General features: G+C 34.2%; 1 protein-coding gene across 8 annotated transcripts in view; it reads right to left on the bottom strand.

Moving 5' to 3' along the window:
• Positions 1 to 20087, bottom strand: part of tcf7 (transcription factor 7) — a 62561-nt gene that overhangs the window by 30777 nt on the left and 11697 nt on the right. For 6 of the 8 annotated variants that reach the window (XM_046867698.1, XM_046867696.1, XM_046867701.1 and 3 more), the window contains 3 exons: positions 11172 to 11298; positions 5426 to 5513; positions 669 to 755 (listed from right to left, as the gene is read on the bottom strand). In XM_046867698.1, coding sequence (XP_046723654.1) covers positions 669 to 755; positions 5426 to 5513; positions 11172 to 11298 — 302 coding nt within the window. The remainder of the gene's footprint in view (positions 1 to 668; positions 756 to 5425; positions 5514 to 11171; positions 11299 to 20087) is intronic. The other 2 variants (XM_046867700.1, XM_046867699.1) reach the window with 1 other exon arrangement.

The raw sequence follows: 20087 nt of genomic DNA, 5'->3' as shown, positions 1-20087 counted from the left end.
TTTTAAAATCTTTTTTTCCCTAAATGGGTTATTCAAATACCTACCTTCATGGCTGTTGGAGTTGGGATATTAAACCTGTGTCAGTGAGCCAATCTAAACTATAAAAATGTGATCTTTATGTCCAAGTAGACATAAGCCCTAAATAAATTCATAATTTAAATTAAAAAAATTCTTAGAATTGCATCCCAAAATTGATTATGTTTTGGGACTGCAAGATATGAACTTTAACTGCACTGTAGGAAGTTATGGGAACTCTGAATGTGTTCTCTGTGATGACTAAGATATATTTAACAATGAACTGTATAAGAAGTGTTGATAATAATGTTGATGCAGTGTTAATTTGACAAATTGACTAGTGCGGCTTGACAATACCTTCTCATACTTTATAATACAAGTATTCAAAACATTATTAGTCTAGGTCAAGTCATACAGGCTATGGTTATGGTTATGTAAATCCCTCCATTCAAACCATGAATATCTGTATATACAGACACTGCAATGTAGTCTGTAAGCATTTATTTGATTAAAGCAATAAAAGGAACACATATGGCAAAAGCTTAGGCAAGCTAAGCTAAGCTAAGCAGAAAGTACACAGGCAAGGTATGACGCTGGTGAGAGCACGTTTAGCTGAAACTTCAGAGTTAGCATGGTTTCAGCTAATACTATACCTGGAATAGGAGGAGTTGCTGGTGAGACTGGAGGAGTAAGGCTGCCTGAAGCCGCACGAGGAAAGTGGATAGACAGGCTGACCTTGCCTGCAGGTAATTGGGAGTTGGGGTAGGCATGGTAAGTTTTAGCTGACTCTTTTAGTGCTAGGGTTATGTTGATGAAGTATATTAACTCAGAAAAAATGTAATTTTTATTTAAACACTGAATTCTAGATCCACTTTATATATATACACACATTCACCAGCCACTTTATTAGGATCTATCTGTTCATTTATCTGTTCATTCATGCAGCTATCCAATAGAGCATAATGCTAATGTCATGCAGATACTGGTCATGAGTTTCAAATAATGTTCACATCTGTGATCTCAGTGACTTTTTTTAACACTTTCATTATTTCAGAAATGATGGTCTCCTGTGATTTTCACATAATAGTCTAATGAGGTTACAATCAGAATGGTATGCCAAAAAACATCCAGTAAATGGCCCACAGAAATGCTTTGTTAATGACAGAGTTTATAGGAGAACAGCCAAGATAGGTAAAGCTAACAGCAAGTTTACAATAAGTCAAATAATACTAATTTAGAATATAAATGTGGGTTAAAAGAAGGCAGCACAAACTGGCAGGTAACACATTACGATTCTCACGTCTCCCAGGATTAAGGTACCTCTCACCCTCACACAGAAGCAGATACACTACAGAAGCTGTGGAAGGCCAGCTCATCTCTAGCTGTGCCCTCTGCCACCAGTCTACATGATGTGCCACAAGTTGACCTCCATGGATTATTCAGAGGAAAATCCATATCAATATCCTTTGTTTTATAGCATGTGGAAGCATGGGAATGGCAGAGGATCATTTCGCAACCTTTATTCTTGCTTCCTCCTCCTCAACTCCAATATATGATCCGCTTTCCTTCCCATTACCTTCTATTGTTCTCCTTCACTTTTGATGTCTCCCCCAAATTCCTCTCTCTCATATGCGGTATAACCTACCATGTCCTCAGGAAAAGCCTGGGCAAGTATACAGACATGGAGCTGGGCATTTTCAGTATCCGTGCACCCCTAAAAGCAGGATCTGATTTCCTCATTTTCCTCACTTTCGCAATCAAACATGTACAAAGACAAAAGCAGGACGCATAAGGTTTTGTTGGACTGCACTCGAAATTACTTGCAAAATGGCAGGGACCTTTTGAGACCATTTGACATGCTGATAAATTCTGTAAATGCTGGAAAAAAAAACAAAAGGTGGAGAAGTGTGTCTAACATCCAGCTCCATGATGTCATTATGGAGGAGTGGAAGAGGATCCCAGCAACAACCTTGCAGCTCTGGTGAATTTTATGCCCAGGAGGATTAAGGCAGTGCTAAATACAATAGTGCTCTCACAAAATGTTGACACTTTGGACACAGTTTTGACATGTTCACTTGGGGAAATTTGTATGATTCTGGCAAGCAGACATGAACATGATAAACAGGACATGTGGATTTGCACGGTTAAACAACATATAGCTGTTATTACTTAGAATGTACTCACTTTTGTTACCAGCTATTTTGACAATATAGGCTGTATGTCGAGTTATTTTCAGAGGACAATAAATCTACTGTACAAGCTGCACATTTACACAAGTTTCATTTCTCTAGTATTGGCCCTTGAGAAAATATACAAAAATGGTTGCTGAAATGTGAGGGGTGTACTCACTTTTGTTATATACCGTATTTGTCAAAATAAGAAGAAAAAAAATCCCATTTTAGTTTTGCAGACTAACACGTGAGACAGAGGGCTGGGGGCTTCCAAGTGGTGGAAGGACACGAGCACACTGTGCTGTGCATCAGCTGTGAAGCTGTCAGTAAGGGAGAACAGCATCTAATAGTCATCAAATAGGAACACCCTTCTGGGGTGCCCTTCTACTCTTTGTTCCAATAACTACCATTTCCAATGGCTATTCATAAAGGTTGGTATACAACATTTTAGCCATTTAAATTTAACCATAATAACCTCTTGAACCAAGTAGGGAAGTTATCTGCAGGTCTGAAACCTCCTTGGCAAAACTAGGAGCACCTAATGGTAGCACCAAATAATTTCACATATTATTACAAACTGCATCTCTTTAAGCTTCCAGTCATTCTGGAGTAAAATAAATGACCATTGTTATCCCAGTTATTAAGTTATAAGTTATTAAAAAAAGGTATTAAAACTCAATTAGAATAATATGAAGAACAGCTTCCAATGTTCCAATGTTTATTTTGTCAAAGGATTAATATAAAAAATGTAGCATATATTCAGGGAGGAAAATACAATTAACAGGTACTTTAAGTAGTCCATTTGTAATTATGTGTGGTGGGATACTCTAAAAAAAAAAATGTCTGTTTACTAATTTTGAAACATATAGAAAAAATGACATTTTCCTCAGAAGTTGGTCAGGCCTCAAAACATTTATTTATTTATTTATTTTTAAATTTTAATAATTTGTTGCACTTTGTGTTTTTCACACACACCACACAAATATATAATTCATTTAATTACGCATGAAGCACCTGTCCATATAAAGGCCTAAGTCTGACTGTGTATTTCACAAAAAAAATCTGTGAATACAAAATAAATTACCTATATATGGTCCCCTCTGAAATTATTGACAGCCAGAAGAAGAGAAGATTTAAAAAATTTATTTCCTTGTATATAAATGATGGTATTAATGACAAAACATACATTTTCTGTCAGCCTACCCAATTTCTAGGTTAGCAAAAATACTAGAACATGTAACTGTTTCTGGATATCAGGTGTGTTCTGCTAGACTGATTGTAAACAGTAAATAACTTAGAACATTTACTCTTGGTTTTATCCTTTAGTTTCATCTGTGAAACTGCTCTTCTGTTATAAAATGATTAGCCATCATGACGATCAGAGAGCTGTCTACAGAGAAAAGCAAGCCATTTTGAAGCTGAAAAAAGAGAAACATCCTTGGCAGAAAGTAACAAAACAGAAAAAAAAGACAAATGTCCTGAAAAAGAAAGGATCCAGTGGTGTACTGAACAATAAGGAGAACAACATGGGTCTGATAAGGAAAACAACAGAAGCTATGAGAGAAACATTGTGATAAAAGAAATACATGAAAACAACAGTTAGTGACATCACCAACACTTTCCACAGGGCATTGGTGAATGCACTGCATTCCTCCAATCGAAGAAGACTTACAGAACAGAAATAGAAATCCCCTACTACAAGATGCAAATCATTCATCAGCACTAAGAATCAGAAATTCGAAAAGCTACAAAAGTTTAGGAATCAAACTTAATCTCTACCAAAATCACAAAAAGGTTAAAGTGTGGAAGAAGAAGGATCTGCTCATGATCCAAAATATACAAGCTCATTGGTGAAACAAGATGAAAGTAGTGTCATTGCCTAGGCTTGCATTGCTTACTTCTAGAACAGCTTCCTAATCTTTATTGACAATGTAACTGAAGATGATGGTAGCAGCAGAATGAATTCAGATGTTCACAGGGAGATATTGTATTCTAATTTCCAGACAGATGCATCCAAATTAATCAGTAGGAACTATATCATGTAGCAAGGCAATGATCCAAAGTACTTTTTAAACAGGAGAAAATGATTTTAGACTGTCCAAGTAAATAAACTTATTTTAACCCAATTGAAAATGCATTTCACCTCCCGAAGAGTAATTGAGAGAATTGCAGTCTTGAAGCAGTTATTGCAAGCAAGGGATATGCAAACATATGTTAACTGGTATTTACTGACTTATATTCCTGTACTTTTGCTCACTGAAAAAAACGGGTAGTCTCCCTATTTACCTTAATCTCAAACCCACTGCCTTCAGTCTACAGCAAAAAACAAATGAACTGGTCTGGGCATTGTACCTACAACCTGTGCCCACAACATAGGATTTGCACAGGTCTGGGTAAGTGTACCAAAATATACATGTGACTTTGATGCTATTTTATAAATGCTGACCAGCTAAACTGAGCAAACTGGGAAGAAGACTTTAGTCAGGGGATGGTCAAAAACACCTGTGGGATGTAAAGATGTGGGAACCTGACAGATAAGAAACTAAGACAATCATATCTACATGACCAATCTGGTGTTTATTGTAGTTAAGCCTATTCAGAGATACTGAAGCTGTGTCACATTCCAAAAAGAAGGCAATATTTACATTAAAATGTCATTCTGAAGTACTTTTAAATTATTATAAGAAGCTTAATATATGTAGACACATTTAAAACTATCACATCATTTAGAGAACATGGTTAGTGATATCTGATATAGGTAATAAATTACTAAATTCTACTTAATTCTTCCCCTAGCACTGGTTATGTACCAAAACTAACAATTATCAAACCTGACCATAACCCCTAATAGCTGTCCAACTATAGGCCAATATCATTCTTCTCCAAGATGAGAGAAAATGCTTTAAATATTTGAAGAATACATCTCTGGCAACCAAATAATAATTTTTCACCTAACAAACTGACAACGTCTGTAAATCTTTAATCAAAATTTAAAACAAACTAAAAAGAGCAAGGTGGCCTGAATACATTTTGATTACATTATGTAGCATTGTATATTTAGTATATACTATACATACATGTAAAGTACATCAAGGATCTAAATATCTATGATGTAACTAATCTAGCTGTTGAATAGAAAACCAACAAACCTGAGATTTAATTGAAAAACTGTCAAATCTAAGATATAGAGATTATTTAAAATTTGTTTGCTTGGAACTAAAAACCAGATTGGAACTTACCAACCCATGGATGGAGTAATTTGGCCAACTCCTCCTGAGGGCAGAGAATAGAAGCTTGGTAGATCATGGGGCTGATGTCTGTGAACACCTGTGAAAAGTGAATCATTATTAAAAAATGTTAACTTGATGAGTCTTTCATTAAAAGAGGAAAAACCTACTATGGCATTTGGCTAACATAGCAGGCCAATAACATCTTACACTGATGTGGCATCATTAGAAGAAAACATATAAAATAATAAACACACTAAAAATATTCCCACAAGCAATATTTGGATATGCACAGCCTTGCAAATAGCACCCCTAGTGGGCAGTTCTTGCCAAGATACATATCACAATAATCAAATAACAAAATGTAACCCAATACAGTAGGCACATGTGCAGATTGCATACCTTGGTGGATAGTTTGCACAAGTTGCACAGACCACTAAAGCAAACATAGATGATCGTACTATTAAAACCTCATGATGGTTGCTTAATAAAAAAAACCTGTGAATTCTATGCTGCAATGTGATTGGCTGCTATCCGTTTTTTTTTTTTTTTTTTATCTTATTTGGACTGTGATTTTTATGTGAAAATACTCCACCTCAATTAAAATCTATAAGACAAACCTAGAAAATGTACTTATACAACCTCTATATTGCAGGTGCGAAGTAGGACCCCACATAGGCACAGAACACACTTAATAACACTTAAAAGTAATTTGATGCAACAGTTTATATAACCAATAAACCTTAATTTTTTGTAAAAATGTATCAAATTTCTTTCAACATATTAAAATTTCATTTTAAGATTCAAGTGCCAAGCAGCATTTTAAAGAATGTGCAATGTTAGCAGAAAAATGTCCAACAATGTAAATCACAATGTGTAAATATGAGTAGTATAAATTAACAGTGAAAAAGTAATGTTTTGATGATGCTCTCATGCTCAGGGGGAAACATACTAGTAATTGCATGCCTGTAAGCTACCAAACCGAACACCTTATGGCTTGGGTGGCTTGTGCCCTTGACCACTGCTTTGTTGTAGCAATGGAAATGAGACTCAATTGCCTCCATTAAAAACTTTGATGAGAACAAAGAATTATAGTAACTCTTGTCAATTCAGCATTGTCCTAGCATCTCATAAATAATTTGTATTTCATTTTAAAAATCCCTGTTAATTTTCAGGAAAAATCTCTATTTCTAAAGAATGTCATGTTAAAACATCTAGCACTTAAGTATGACTTAAAGGCAAACGTGTGTTTGAACAGAAGAATGCTGCTTGATGACTGTAATTTGCTAATGCTTTAGGCATGTTTTTGTACTCAACCTATAAATCTATTGAGCTTGGAATGTGACTGAGTCAACTTACTTTGTCTTTGCTCCCCACCCCCTCACAAAATCCATTCTAGCTCAAACCCCATCCTTGAACATCAGTCACTACCTGTGAAGGCACCATCTGCTCAGAGCTGATCTATTTCTGTGACAGGACAAGTGCAGTATGACTGAAACCAGTTAAAAGTTCCACTCTGTCACTAGATGGTTACATTAAAATCTTTTACACATTTTGAAAGCTTTATCTATTTAAATACTTTTATACTCGTCAAAAGTCAATGTTCACATGGCCAAAAGATTGTGAAAAGCCCAGGAGTCAGAAGAACCCTATGTCATGTGAAAGTTTTATTTTTAATGTGAGCAAGTAAAGCTAATTCTAAGGGTGTAAAGAAAGTACAGAGAAAATATGTGCCCCATCCAAAAAAGAAAAGTATACGGCAAAGAAGCTTGGAATTAATTACATATCTTATTGAAGTTTTATTTTCATTTAGTTATAATCACAGGCTCTCATTGAGATGTAACACTACACACAGTTAATTATTATTATTATTATTATTATTATTATTATTATTATTATATATCAGTTTGCCATTTTAGTTTGCATGAGGATATGCTATATAGCCAAAACTTTGTGGACACCTGATTATCGTAGATGCTTTTTTAAAAACCCAACCAATGCTACCACTTTTTACATTTTACTGCTGTAATAATCTTGCTGATGAGGGAAACTGAGGAATAAAGAAAACTTTCCCCACGTCGGGTTTAATTTGAAATCCAAACATCCGATCGCTATGCTGAATATCAGAGGAAGGCAAACGCACAGAAAAGCAAAACCCCTCCGAGCATGCGCACTCCGTCTGTGGCGGACGTTTTTGGAAAGGCAGGAAGTTTCCCAGTGATGTTGTATCTTTAAGCAGTTGCACTTGTTCTGAATGCACTTTGTTTTTATGAAAGAACATATTTAATTGTACAACCTTTCAGCAGGCCAGAGGGCCTGTACATTATTATTTAATGTACACATGAGTGCATTTAAATTCAACATTTACGACTAAATTTTAATTAATTTTATCCTGTGCATTGTTGCAATGTGCTATAAATAAATATTTTAATAATTTGTAATTGATTAATTCTTTGAAACTTTATTATTAATTTATGCAATTGAAATGCCTTGATTTTAGTAAGGTCAGTACACAGTCATAGCCATAAATGCAATGGTAATAATAATTGGCATAATTTCTTTCGGTGTTTCGGTTTTTCGGTTTTCGGCCTTGCTTTCCTTCTTTTTCGGTTTTCGGTTTCGGCCAAGAATTTTCATTTCGGTGCATCCCTAATATATATATATATATATATATATATATATATATATATATATATATATATATATACAGACCAAAAGTTTGGACACACCTTCTCATTCAAAGAGTTTTCTTACAGTGGAACAGTTTTTCCATACAGTGGAACCCGGTTATGTCGAGGGCCTAGGGGGTCGCCAAAAAGCATCGAGATAACCGATGATCGAGATAAACGAAAACCAATATGGCGGCAATATATTAACGTGCTTTAAATGTCTTTATGTACATGATGTGCGTTAATAAATGAGAATGTGCATGCACGTGTTTTTGGAGGTTTTTTACACAACAGTGTTGCCGCGATTTGTTTGATGAAGGCATGCTATAAAAATGTACATACATGTTTGTTAACTGTCAGGAATCCACCTGCCACGCCCCCTTCGGCGGCTGTCAACCTCCGCTTTCTCTGAAGCTCCCGGCTTCAATCACGCACATTTAGCATCATCACCAGCTCCTATTTAAACTTCCACACTCTCACCGTTATTGTTGCTATATGTTGGTTCACGGCGGTCGTTGTTATCGTTCATGCGTATCCCGGTACGTGCCTTCCCACTCGGACTCCGCACTCTCTCACCGGCTGCGCTTTTCTTCCCGAGGCGCATCGCGAATCCCCCGATCCTGCCGGTGTTCATTCTATGCTTTTGCTGCTCATCCCACGTTCTCCCGTGTGCTGTTCAGCGCCGCGCTTCTACCGAGCGCCGCACCGCGCTTTTACTTTCGCCTCCCGTTCATCGCATAACATTAACAACAAAAGGCATATGTGCACCAACTAACAGCAGAGATTCACCAGTATACAATACAAACCACCGTCAATTCTCGATACAAACCTTTATTATATTCTCCAACATTGTAAATACAAGATCGCTCACAAAATCACTAAAAACGTGCGGGGTGTAGTTCGTTTTTACAAAAAGCTAACCAGTGTCAACATTAAATTATTGAGTCACAGCTCTGAAAAGTATCCTACCCCTGTAGCATTTGTAAGGCTTAATTTTTTCCGCCACTTCCGCGAGTTTCTTATTATTATATAATTTATATTTATATTTATTTATTTATAGATCTACCCACATTTCACCCCTATAGTTCCACCCCTGCTTATGCTTGCACACATTTCCTTATTTAATGCCTACAGTAGCACTTTCTGCAGGGAAACAGGACGTTATCAGGTAGAGGCACCCCATCTGTTAAGTTTCTGTCTATATATATTGCCCAAAGTGTATTGTAGTGGGCTCACTAGCATACAGAAAGGTATATCATACATAAGTTAAATATTTTTTTGTTAACCCCTTGGAGTAGACTGGCATTTGATTTAATGGACAATTTTAATCAATATAAAATAAATAATTATTTTACCACCCAAGTCTGTTATTTAATGTTGGGTTTCTTTTTGTACAGTATCAAGACTATGTTTAGCTGACATGGTTTTAGAGTCCTGGTATGAGAGTTGAAATGTTTAGGACAATAGAAAGAGGTTCAATAGCCATGGCAAACAAAAGGAGTGACAGAGGACAATTTTGTCTTGTGAAAATAGCAACCCCCTAGCCCATGAAAAGAATAGAATACAAATATTGTGACATACGGGGAGTGGCCAGTTCTTGCCAGACATTCAAGCAGCAAACTCATGGCTTTAAGGTTGCCATAGGTTTTCAAGCAGCCTACATTTGGTAGCATACAATTTTATTGGATGACTTTTGATGTTTGCTGTATCATTACACTTTTGATTCACTGGAGCATAGCCCAGACATGTCCCAAACCAAGTCCATGTACACGCACGCTTTTATGCTGTTTCTTTTTGTTGTTGTTGCTCCTATGCTTGAAATACCTGCATTATCAATATACAGCCAGGTGTACTGATGCACATTAACGTATTTTAGTGCTGATTGAAATTACAATATTAAATAGCTTCAAAAACCATCAATTTTGGTGCAAAGACTTCAGGTAAAACGAAAATGAATTCTACATAAACAACAGTAATGTTTTAGAATATCCAGCAAGAATCTAACTGTAAATCTGTGTGGTACACCAAGGAGAGCTATGCACAAGAGATGATCAGTCAATGTAAGATTCAATGCTTTTGCATAGAATAATAGTAAATAAAGTCAGGAAATGCCAAAGCGGTTATCCTTTATACAAAATGATAAAATTATGTGATAAAAATAATTTAAGCACTTACTTAACACAGTATTTTTTCCCCCTAAAGTGGTTTTCACTTTAATTTATTGGTTGCTATTTCACAATATTCACAAGATTCTAACAAGTTTTATCTTGTTTTTTGTTGTTGTTGTTTTTACACCCCAAAAAAATGTCTTTTAACAAGGGTGTGTAGACTTTTATGTCCACTGTAAATGACCTCTGCTTGGCTGTCCAGAGCTGACTTTTAAAAGGAATAATAAAAGCAGTGATTTTGCCAACACACAACAAAGGGTAATAAGTACTGTAGTTAAAAAGAATGACAGACTGATGAGAGGGCTAAATGAGCAGACATGTTTAGAAGGATTCTAAAGGCTATGAGGGTTTTCTTTGATCAAAATGAGTATTGTGAACATTTAAAGAAAAAAAGAAAAAAAAGAAAAGCTCTTAAAGCCATCTAAGGAAAGCTGATAACTTTAAAATGAATCATGGAAAACTAAAACAAAGTATCAACAGCTCTTAGCATTAGCACTCAAGCAGCAGGGAAAGTTCCTGAAAATTAATTTACCTAAGTATGCAAAAACAAATTAAATATACAAAATGAGTTGTTCTATGGCATACACAATTCTTTTGAATAATCTTTTATTTTTTTATTCTAGCATGAATAAATAAATATGTTAAAGACTAAGTAAAGATTGTGTCCAGTGCTCTTTCTCTATTTGTGGCTGTCCTCTGCCCATGATTTTCACTATGCTGAAAATCAAAGCCTTTAACATTAATCCTTTCAAGGTCAACTGAGGTGGCTGTCTGCAACAGCTATGAAGTTCTTTGAGTTTTTTTTAAGGAAAATTTTAGCAGCATGAGGAAAAACTGAAAACCTTTTGAAATTTCCAAGGAGGAAAATTATTAATGAGGAAACCATACAAAACAAACACACATAATAACTCAGACACATACCTGGTTTTTGGCTCATATCTGGTGTCAGATGTGGAGGGTTGGGGTTGAAGTGTTCATTGCTGTATGGCAAAAGTGATGTAAGTGGGTGCATCCCATGGGGCTGCTGCACCACTGCGACTTTGTTAGCCTACAAATATTACACAAACACACACACAACACACACCCACACGCATACAACACACGCATGTGTGGGGAAAAAAAGAGAAAGAGATTTGTTGTTTGACTGGCTTATTAAAAAAAATTCTTTATTGGTTTAGCGCAATTATTTTATTAGATTACCACCATCCAATCACAACAAAATTCCAAAATATAAAAAATATTTAATGTTAAATCTTGTTAATACACCAGTACATTCAGCAATGCATAACACATTGTTAATGCCACAGATTTTCAAAAGCCATTATATCATTTAGAGAGAGGCTGAAAGAGAGAGAGAGAAAGAGGGCATGTACAGCATTCACTGTTAGACAGTGTAAAATGTGTTAAGTCTTTTTTATTGGGTGTTTTAAATGAAGTGTAAAAATGTTTGGTGGATGCAGCAGAAAAAGAATGGATGGTATGGAGATTTTGACTCTAATGTTTTCTAGCTTCCTTCAATATAAAAAGGGTTTGTATTGCATTTGACATTACTTGATATCATCAGTGCAATTATCAGCACTTGCAGTGGTTTTGCATGATTGCTCTTTCTTCTTTTTACAGGGGAAAAATGGGCAGATTTGTTTAACATTTACTTATCAGCCTGCACTTTAAGCATACCCCCAGCTTAAATAATTACATTTCTGTAGTTATACAATACAAAGCAGTACACCCACAGAAATTACAATAACCTAGTGGTCCTTTGATCATTGTTTAATCAAAGCAGAATTCTGATTGCACTCTTACCAAACCAAATCTTCTAACAAAACTTGATTTGCTTTTATCTAATTTATTGTTTAAACAAAAACTGCTTAAAAAACAGCATATGATGGATCACTAGAAATTAATGACGGACCTGCTGCATTGACCACCATGACCCACTTGTCAGTCAGTTCACCCACATGAAACACTGTGCTTCGTATTATATCCTTTGGTTTTAAACATGTAAGTAGCTAGCTTTTTGAAGAGGAAATTAGAGGTCTTTTTAGGAACTGAAAGCTTCTTTGAGAGTCATGTCTTTAATCTCCTATTTGAGCATTGATACATATTACACATGAGTTATTTGTACACTCCCACTTAAAGGGGGAGCAACAATTTTATGTGAATGGTTTATCCTTTGATACAGCCTGACTGTGTTAAATAAAATAATAGGGTTCTCATGACCATCCTGATTTATTATTTATACAATACACATTAAAGAATATATATATTCAGAAGAAAGAAATTGCAGACCTTGTGGCAAAATATGGAGGGTTTTTTTTTTATGTGACCCTGTGTAAAATGCCTAGAAGAATGTAAATTGAATGTTTATTTTTAAGTAAAAATCGTTACTTTTAGTTGTTATTTAAATTTAGTATTACATTTATTACTGTGTACAAATGCTTTAAAACATACTACTTAGCTTGTAAAACCAAATGCTTTAAAATACTGTCTGATTGCAACTTGCTTTTACTCAACATATTTTAAGAATTCTTTTTGCATATGTATATCACATGCAAGTCTCACTCTTGTAGAAAGATATATTTGTTTAACTGTGACCCTCTTTCAAATTTACTGAATTCTTCCTATTTACTAAAGCACCACAAATGTTTCCATCGCTGTTTAATATCATAAACTTAAATCCCAAATGTGTTCTGTTTCCTACCTATTAATTTGATGCTCACTGCAGTCTATAGAATTGTGTTGAATCCTTGTTTCACTGAGATGCATGTAGCTTTAATGGTATTTAATTTAAGCTTAAATCTGTGGGATAATAGCTTAATAAAAGTTGTCTAAAACACAGTTACTTTTCTCTTACTACTTGCCTCGTAAAATTAATATGAATCCCATTAGGGATCGCCACAGCAGATCATCCGTCTCCATACCTCTCTGAGCGCTACATCTGCCTCTTTCAAACCACCCTCTCCTTGGTCTTCCTTTTTTTCCTTTTTCCTGGTGGCTCCATCCTTAGCACTCTCCTACTGATATACCCCATGTCCCTCCTCTGCACATTTCCAAACTCTTTTCTTCACTTCTCTAACACACTCTCCATTACTTTGCACTGTTGACCCCAGGTACCTAAACTCCTCCATCTTCTCCACCTCTTCGTCCTGCAACCAAACCACTCCACTGCCCTCTCTCTCATTCACACACATGTACTCTGTCTTACTCCTACTGACTTTCATTCCCCTTCTCTCCAGTGCATACCTCCACCTCTCCAGGCTCTTCTCAACCTGCTCCCTACTCTCACCACAAATCACAATATCATCCGCAAACATTATAGTCCATGAAGACCTTATAGTCCATATAGACTCCTGTCTGACCTTGTCCGTCAACCTGTCCATCACCACTGCAAACAGGAAAGGGCTCAGGGCCAATCCTTGATGCAATCGAACCTCCACCTTAAACCAGTCTGCGTTTCTACTGCACACTTCACTGCTGTCACACTGTCCTCATACATGTCCTGCACCACCCTCACATACTACTCTGACACACCTGACTTCCTCATACGATACCACATCTCCTTTCTCTAAATCCACAAACACACAATGCAACTCCTTCTGACCTTCTCTATACTTCTCCATCAACATTCAACATCAACATGGGCATTCCCATAGCGTTTCGACGCAGCGTCTCGTTCCCTCAGGGAACTAGGGTTACGGCTGTAACCTAGAGACGTTACATCTCCCTTATTCTTAAAGATCTCTACCAGCACACTCCTTCTCCATTCAAAGTAAGTCTGTGTAAAATGGCTGAAAAACAATAAGCTTATCTATTAGAATAGAACATGCAGGTGACTTCCATAAAAAAAACACTCTGATGTGGCCAAAACGTACTAGGCATCATCTGTGTTAATGTGGCCAAAACTTACTAAAGCACATGTGTAATAATGTGGCCAGAACTTACAATGGCATTTATGTGATTCATCAACCAGTACATATGGGATCTAACTTAATATGTGCTACAGGCTGGAGTGCAAATTTACTCCACAGATGCACCACTGCTTCGCTGCTGTGCCAATGAACTTTAATTCTCTTTTCTCTGCCACCTACTGGTTATGTATGATTCTGCAACATTAAAGGATTCAAACCGTTCAACAACCTCCTGAAATACAAAACAGAGGTGTTCTAAAATTCTATAATTTTTTTAAATTTCATTTTAAAAAATTTATTTGTATCGCAGGTGGTCATTATAGCTGAAGTATATTTTTCATAAAAAAAAAAAATATTATTCTGATTTCAGTAAAATATTTTTTCATTTATAGGTTTTTTCATGTTTTCATTAGACTATAAGAACCTTGAAGGGTTCCTTCCTAAATTCCTTTATGCTTTTTAGAACTGATATCAATTAGATTTTCTTTAATCCAAATTACTACTAACTGCAAACTCCTATTGGATACAGGAAAGTACTTAATCAATTTATTTGTTTTGTATTTGAACAATGTTTTTGTTTCATTCAAAAATGATTTAGGACTACTTGGCTCAAATATTATGTTGTGCTTTTGGCCGCTCTTAAACATTATGAATGAAAGCACTTCCATCCTAGCATTTGGGCCACAATCTTGAAATGATTAGGCATTTCTGAGAGGGAAAATGAAAGCCACCTAGTTGAAAGTTTGGATCACATCAAAGAAGCTGCAGACATAACAAGGTGGGCACGTTTAAACACACCAAAGCCAATCTTTGACTCTGCACCCACACCTGAAACCTACTATTCTTCCAAACATTTTTGGAAGGATCTATCCAGTGGAATTTGTACAAAAAGAACAAAATATATATGGAACATATTGCTAAAGTCCCCTTTTGGAAATATGTTGCTGTATTTTTTCTTTTTTTTACTGAATTAATAAATACAAAATTTCAAATGTACTATCAGATTTCTGGAACCAATTTTTATACTGGATATGATAGCTTAACACATAAAAAACAATCTATTCAGAGTATGAGTAGGTTTCTCATAATCCAGGAAGCCAACAAGTGAAGAGAAACTAATAAGGTATCAGTTGTGCCAATTAAGCCTTGTCTTCACAACTGAACAAAATGTCTGTGTATTTTTTTAAACAAAAATTGTCAATGTATAATACAATTTTGTATTATATTTTATATACATTTTTTTAAGTATTTTTATTGCGTTAGGAAGGGCATCCATCGTAAAACGTGCCAAATCGAATATGCGAATATGCGGATAACCCAATTTAATCAATATAATAAACAGGTGTATTGCATTCATTGGATATAATATTGGATATTATTTGTATATTTATTATTTGTATAAAATATTATAAAATATTATTTTATAAATTATTTATCCAAGAAGGTAAATTGTTTTAAAAATGTAAACTGGTGATCTTCACAAATGTTAATAATAAAGTGCCTTAAAAAAAAATTTTGTTTTGTATTTCTTCCCTGAAACAGTACCGTAATTGAACCAAACCGTGACTTAAAAACTGAGGTACGTACCGAACCATGAATTCTCTGTACCTTTACACCCCTAATATATATATTTAAAGGTTCTGTGATCATGCCCCAATATCTCAAAAGTAAAAAGCAATTTCCCTCTTGTTGCAATTTTTTAATTTTCAAAATGAGTAATATCTCTTTTTTGTTCTATTTTTCCTAAAGAAAAAAAGCTGCCTAATAATTTTGTACACCTTCACATAGAGTGTTGATCTCCTTAGGCCACACCCTCTCTCATTATACACATCAGCTGAAATGCTTAAATCTCACAAGCATTCATGTTTATATAGCTTGGAGTTGGAAAATGTGCATAAAAATAATGATTTAGTCAAAATACTTACTTGCCAAATAATTGTGCACACTGTATAAACACATTTTTCTTTCTTGGCTAAACAGTTATTCTGATTGGACATTAATTATTGGTATATTCCTAACTACATGTCAGAAGTAGTATTATCACAGAACTATTTTACAACAACCTACGTAACAAAGGGCAAAGAAGGATCAACGTTTAGATGTTATTTAAATGTAACATATTTAAGAAGCCTCAGAGCAACTGCGTATTGGGTTCTACCTTAAAAACAATATTATAGTAATGGCAAGAAATTGTCACGTTTATTTCACAGCATATTTGTATTATTCCTGACTTTCGATTAAATGCACACTAACTAAAAATTACTTATCGTATATTCCGGTGAAGTACGATTTAAGAACACTTTCAAAATTAATTTAAAAACATTTAGATTTCAAATAGTTTAATTTTACTTCATCGTGGACTTAATAATAAGTAAGGTAGAATTTTCTGGTAAATGCCTTATAGCTTTTACAACACAGGAGGAAAATCATATGATCATTTGTATTCTCACTGCAAGGCTTATTTGAAAATTGCCTAAAAGGACAATGAATCATGTAAAGAGCTGTATCCATAAATAAATCATACTGACTACTGAAATTAAGAATATAAAAGTTTGGGACTTTTGGGAGAAGTATTTAAATATTGTGCTCAAAACAGTTTTAAAGATATTTATACAAGAAAAAAGCCAACTGTATATAGCCTTTCAAATATATTGTTCATCATGTAAACTAACAAAAAAAGCTTAAAATACATAAATTATCCAAATAAATAAATAAATAACTTAAAAAAAATTTTTTTTGATTTTTTAATTTAATGTTTTAATTTGATATTAGCACAATTCAGCAATTCAAATCAAACACCACAATTTCCTGTCCCTGTACCTTTATTTTGCAATAACTAGATGATTATTATCTGTGGGTTTTTCTGTGAAAAATAATGTCATGTTATAGTTGTGTTACATTTATAGTAGTTATAGTTTTGTTATAAGTTATAGACTGTTATAGCAAGTTTTTAAGATGTTCTGATTTTACAGGGACGAAATAGGGATGAAATCCAACAATATTGACATGAATGCATATACTATGGGTATTTCCAGCCCAAAGCAAAAAAAATTATAAGTGATATGTTTGGGGTTGATATGTTCACTAGTGAATTTAATTCATGTTTACCAAGGCTGATATCGCTCAAGAAAAATACTTTATACATTAGTGTATATATACTGTAATTCATACTCAGAATTACTGAAAAAAAATAAAGCATGCCGAGTAGTCATAAATTGTAAACTGTACAAGTAACTTGCAAATATTTATTCATGTATGAGGTCTAAATACAAACATGTAACGCCATGTTACAATTAATGTTGGACATTCATGCTGTAATTATATTTTAATAACTTGTAGCTGACCTATTAATGCAGGTTGTTATTATGAAACATTAATTTTACCAGCTTACTGGCATATCATAAGCAGGTAGATTAATTGATTTAAATTCAGTGAGTACAGCTTAAAAGGGTTTTATCAAATGTTTTATCTGACTCATAACAATATTTAAACAAGGTATCATGTCATCTTTGTGTGAGGAAAAACAAATTAAATGACTTGTTAAATATGAACCTAAATGTAAATCACTACATACAGTATTTACTATTAAGCAGACATCTCCAATGCCAAAACCTTAAAATATAATCTCGCTAATGATCTTAATAGAATACCTTACCTTACAATACACCCAATAGAAAAGCATCTGACAATCACTTCTGAAGTGTGCATCAATGTATTTTAAATGGAGCCATGGTTGATTAAAGGATCAATCCACTCTCTGAGGTAGACAATACTTTCTAAAGATTTTCAGTGTGCCATTATAATACCTTCATCCACATGTGTATTACACTTCCATCTTCAATTGTACGTCTCTTCATATCAATTAAAGTAATGCACAGTGTGCTATTAGCACACTGCAGCCACCTTCTTTTCTCTTTAATCTTCTGTACATGTTTCTATTGATGGAAATATTGATTTAATGTTCAGGCTCTTCCTTTCATCTTGCAGACCTCAAAACACACCCTCATGTTGTCTGAGGTTTGCTTAAATCCTTTCATGTTATGTATAAGGTAGAGGGTTTGGATATGGCAACAAAGTCCATGATAAAAAGGAGCACTTAAACTAAAAATAAATGAAAGTTTAAATTTACATAAATTGACATGTTCTACATGCTTTATATCAATTTAATCTCATTTATAAACATAACCAAATATAAATCACAGTGTTTTCATATCCGAGATTAATTATCTTGTCTTGTGCCACTCAGATATGAAATTGCTAAATTGATATGAAATATACTGTGCTTAAAACACAACACACAGTGCCCAGTTCTTACTAATAACTGTATAGTATAAAAGGTTAATTTATTAATGTAGTTACTAAGTTTTATGTTAATAGGTTAATTGGTGAAATGCTTGATAAAAGCTAATTGGCTAAAAATGGCAAAGTGTTTGATGTAATTCAGTGAATATTAAAAATCCACTTACAGATAAACAGATCTGCTTTTTGCGCAGTACACTTCACACCCTGTTTTTTCCTTTCTGCATAATCTTGCACTTCTGCACTTTTAGGTAAAAATCATAAAGAAGTCCCAATGTTTTGCCTCCCAAGAATGTGAATGAAAAAAAAAACTGCCACATGCTCCGTATCCTGTTTTAACTTTTTATAATTCCATTTCTATTTTTATTGTAAATTGTAACATTGTAAATTGTTTATATGTAACATATAAAATCTGAATATGAGAAATAGCAATTTGAACATAACTCTGACCATGCCACTACCTTTGCAAACATCCTCAGTTTTTTGTACTCAATCCATAAAACTACTCATGAATTCACTTGAGGAAACCAAATCCATCTGACCATATAATTTACAAATTATTATTATTATTATTATTATTATTATTATTATTTTTAGATTGGTGAGAATTTAACACCAAAATTTGTATATTATTCAGATTAAAATATTTTAATTGGTGGATATAAATGCTCTAAAAGGTATTGTTGTACAGCCAAATACTCTACTATACTTGTAAAGTCTGAGGAAAACACTGTACAGCTTATTCTTCAAGAGATATGCCTGTTTTGGTGCACACAAACCCCATCATGTCCCCAGTAACCAGGTTAAGTGAGATTGCATCACATAAAATAGACCCCAATTAAAATAGCGTAGCGATGATACATACTGTTCGTTACAGATATTTAACAAAATATATTATTGATGATGATAATAATAATAATAATAATAATAATAATAATAATAATAATAATAATATTGTTAAATAATTTACATTAATGTTCCTGAGTTGACAATAGATATGTGGGGGTAAAAGCTGCAGAAGTATCTGTCAGCTGATGTAGGTGATACCATTTCCTGTTTTGTACATCTCTGCTGGTCCTAGAGCACACTGATGGCAGTTAGGCTACATACCTGCACCTGTGACCACAATTCAGTTATCGAGTAACTGCTGGATTCAGGTTTACAAAATATTAATTCCAGTATTGATGTCACTTTCTTTATCTTTATCTTTATTTGTTCTTTTGTTAAATATATTATTTGCTAATAATTTGTAAATTTCTGTTACAAAATAAACTTAATCTGACAGGCAAAAATAACCAAGAAATACAAACATGAGACAAAGGTGACAAACACTAGCGCTCATTACCAAAAAGCTTGACACAACTGCAAAACCTGTCATGTGTCAAGAATCAGTAAAGTGCAGTCGGCAACAGGAATCACTAAAAAGAACACCCCCTTAATACACAGCTCTTAATTAGTGGTAAGCTATATGAGCTAATATTCATATTGTGATATATGTGACGTTTATTTTTTTTTACAGGCAAAATAATATATTTTAAACTTATACAACTAGAAAAATGCAGTGTTACTAATTTTCATTCTGAATGTTGGGAAAGGCAAGATACAAGATCTCCAGCAGTAAATATTTTAG

This window comes from Silurus meridionalis, chromosome 15 (genome assembly GCF_014805685.1).
Source record: "Silurus meridionalis isolate SWU-2019-XX chromosome 15, ASM1480568v1, whole genome shotgun sequence".
Lineage (NCBI taxonomy): Eukaryota > Metazoa > Chordata > Actinopteri > Siluriformes > Siluridae > Silurus > Silurus meridionalis.
Note: the sequence above shows the minus strand (reverse complement) of the source record. Positions and strands in the feature narration are given on the sequence as shown.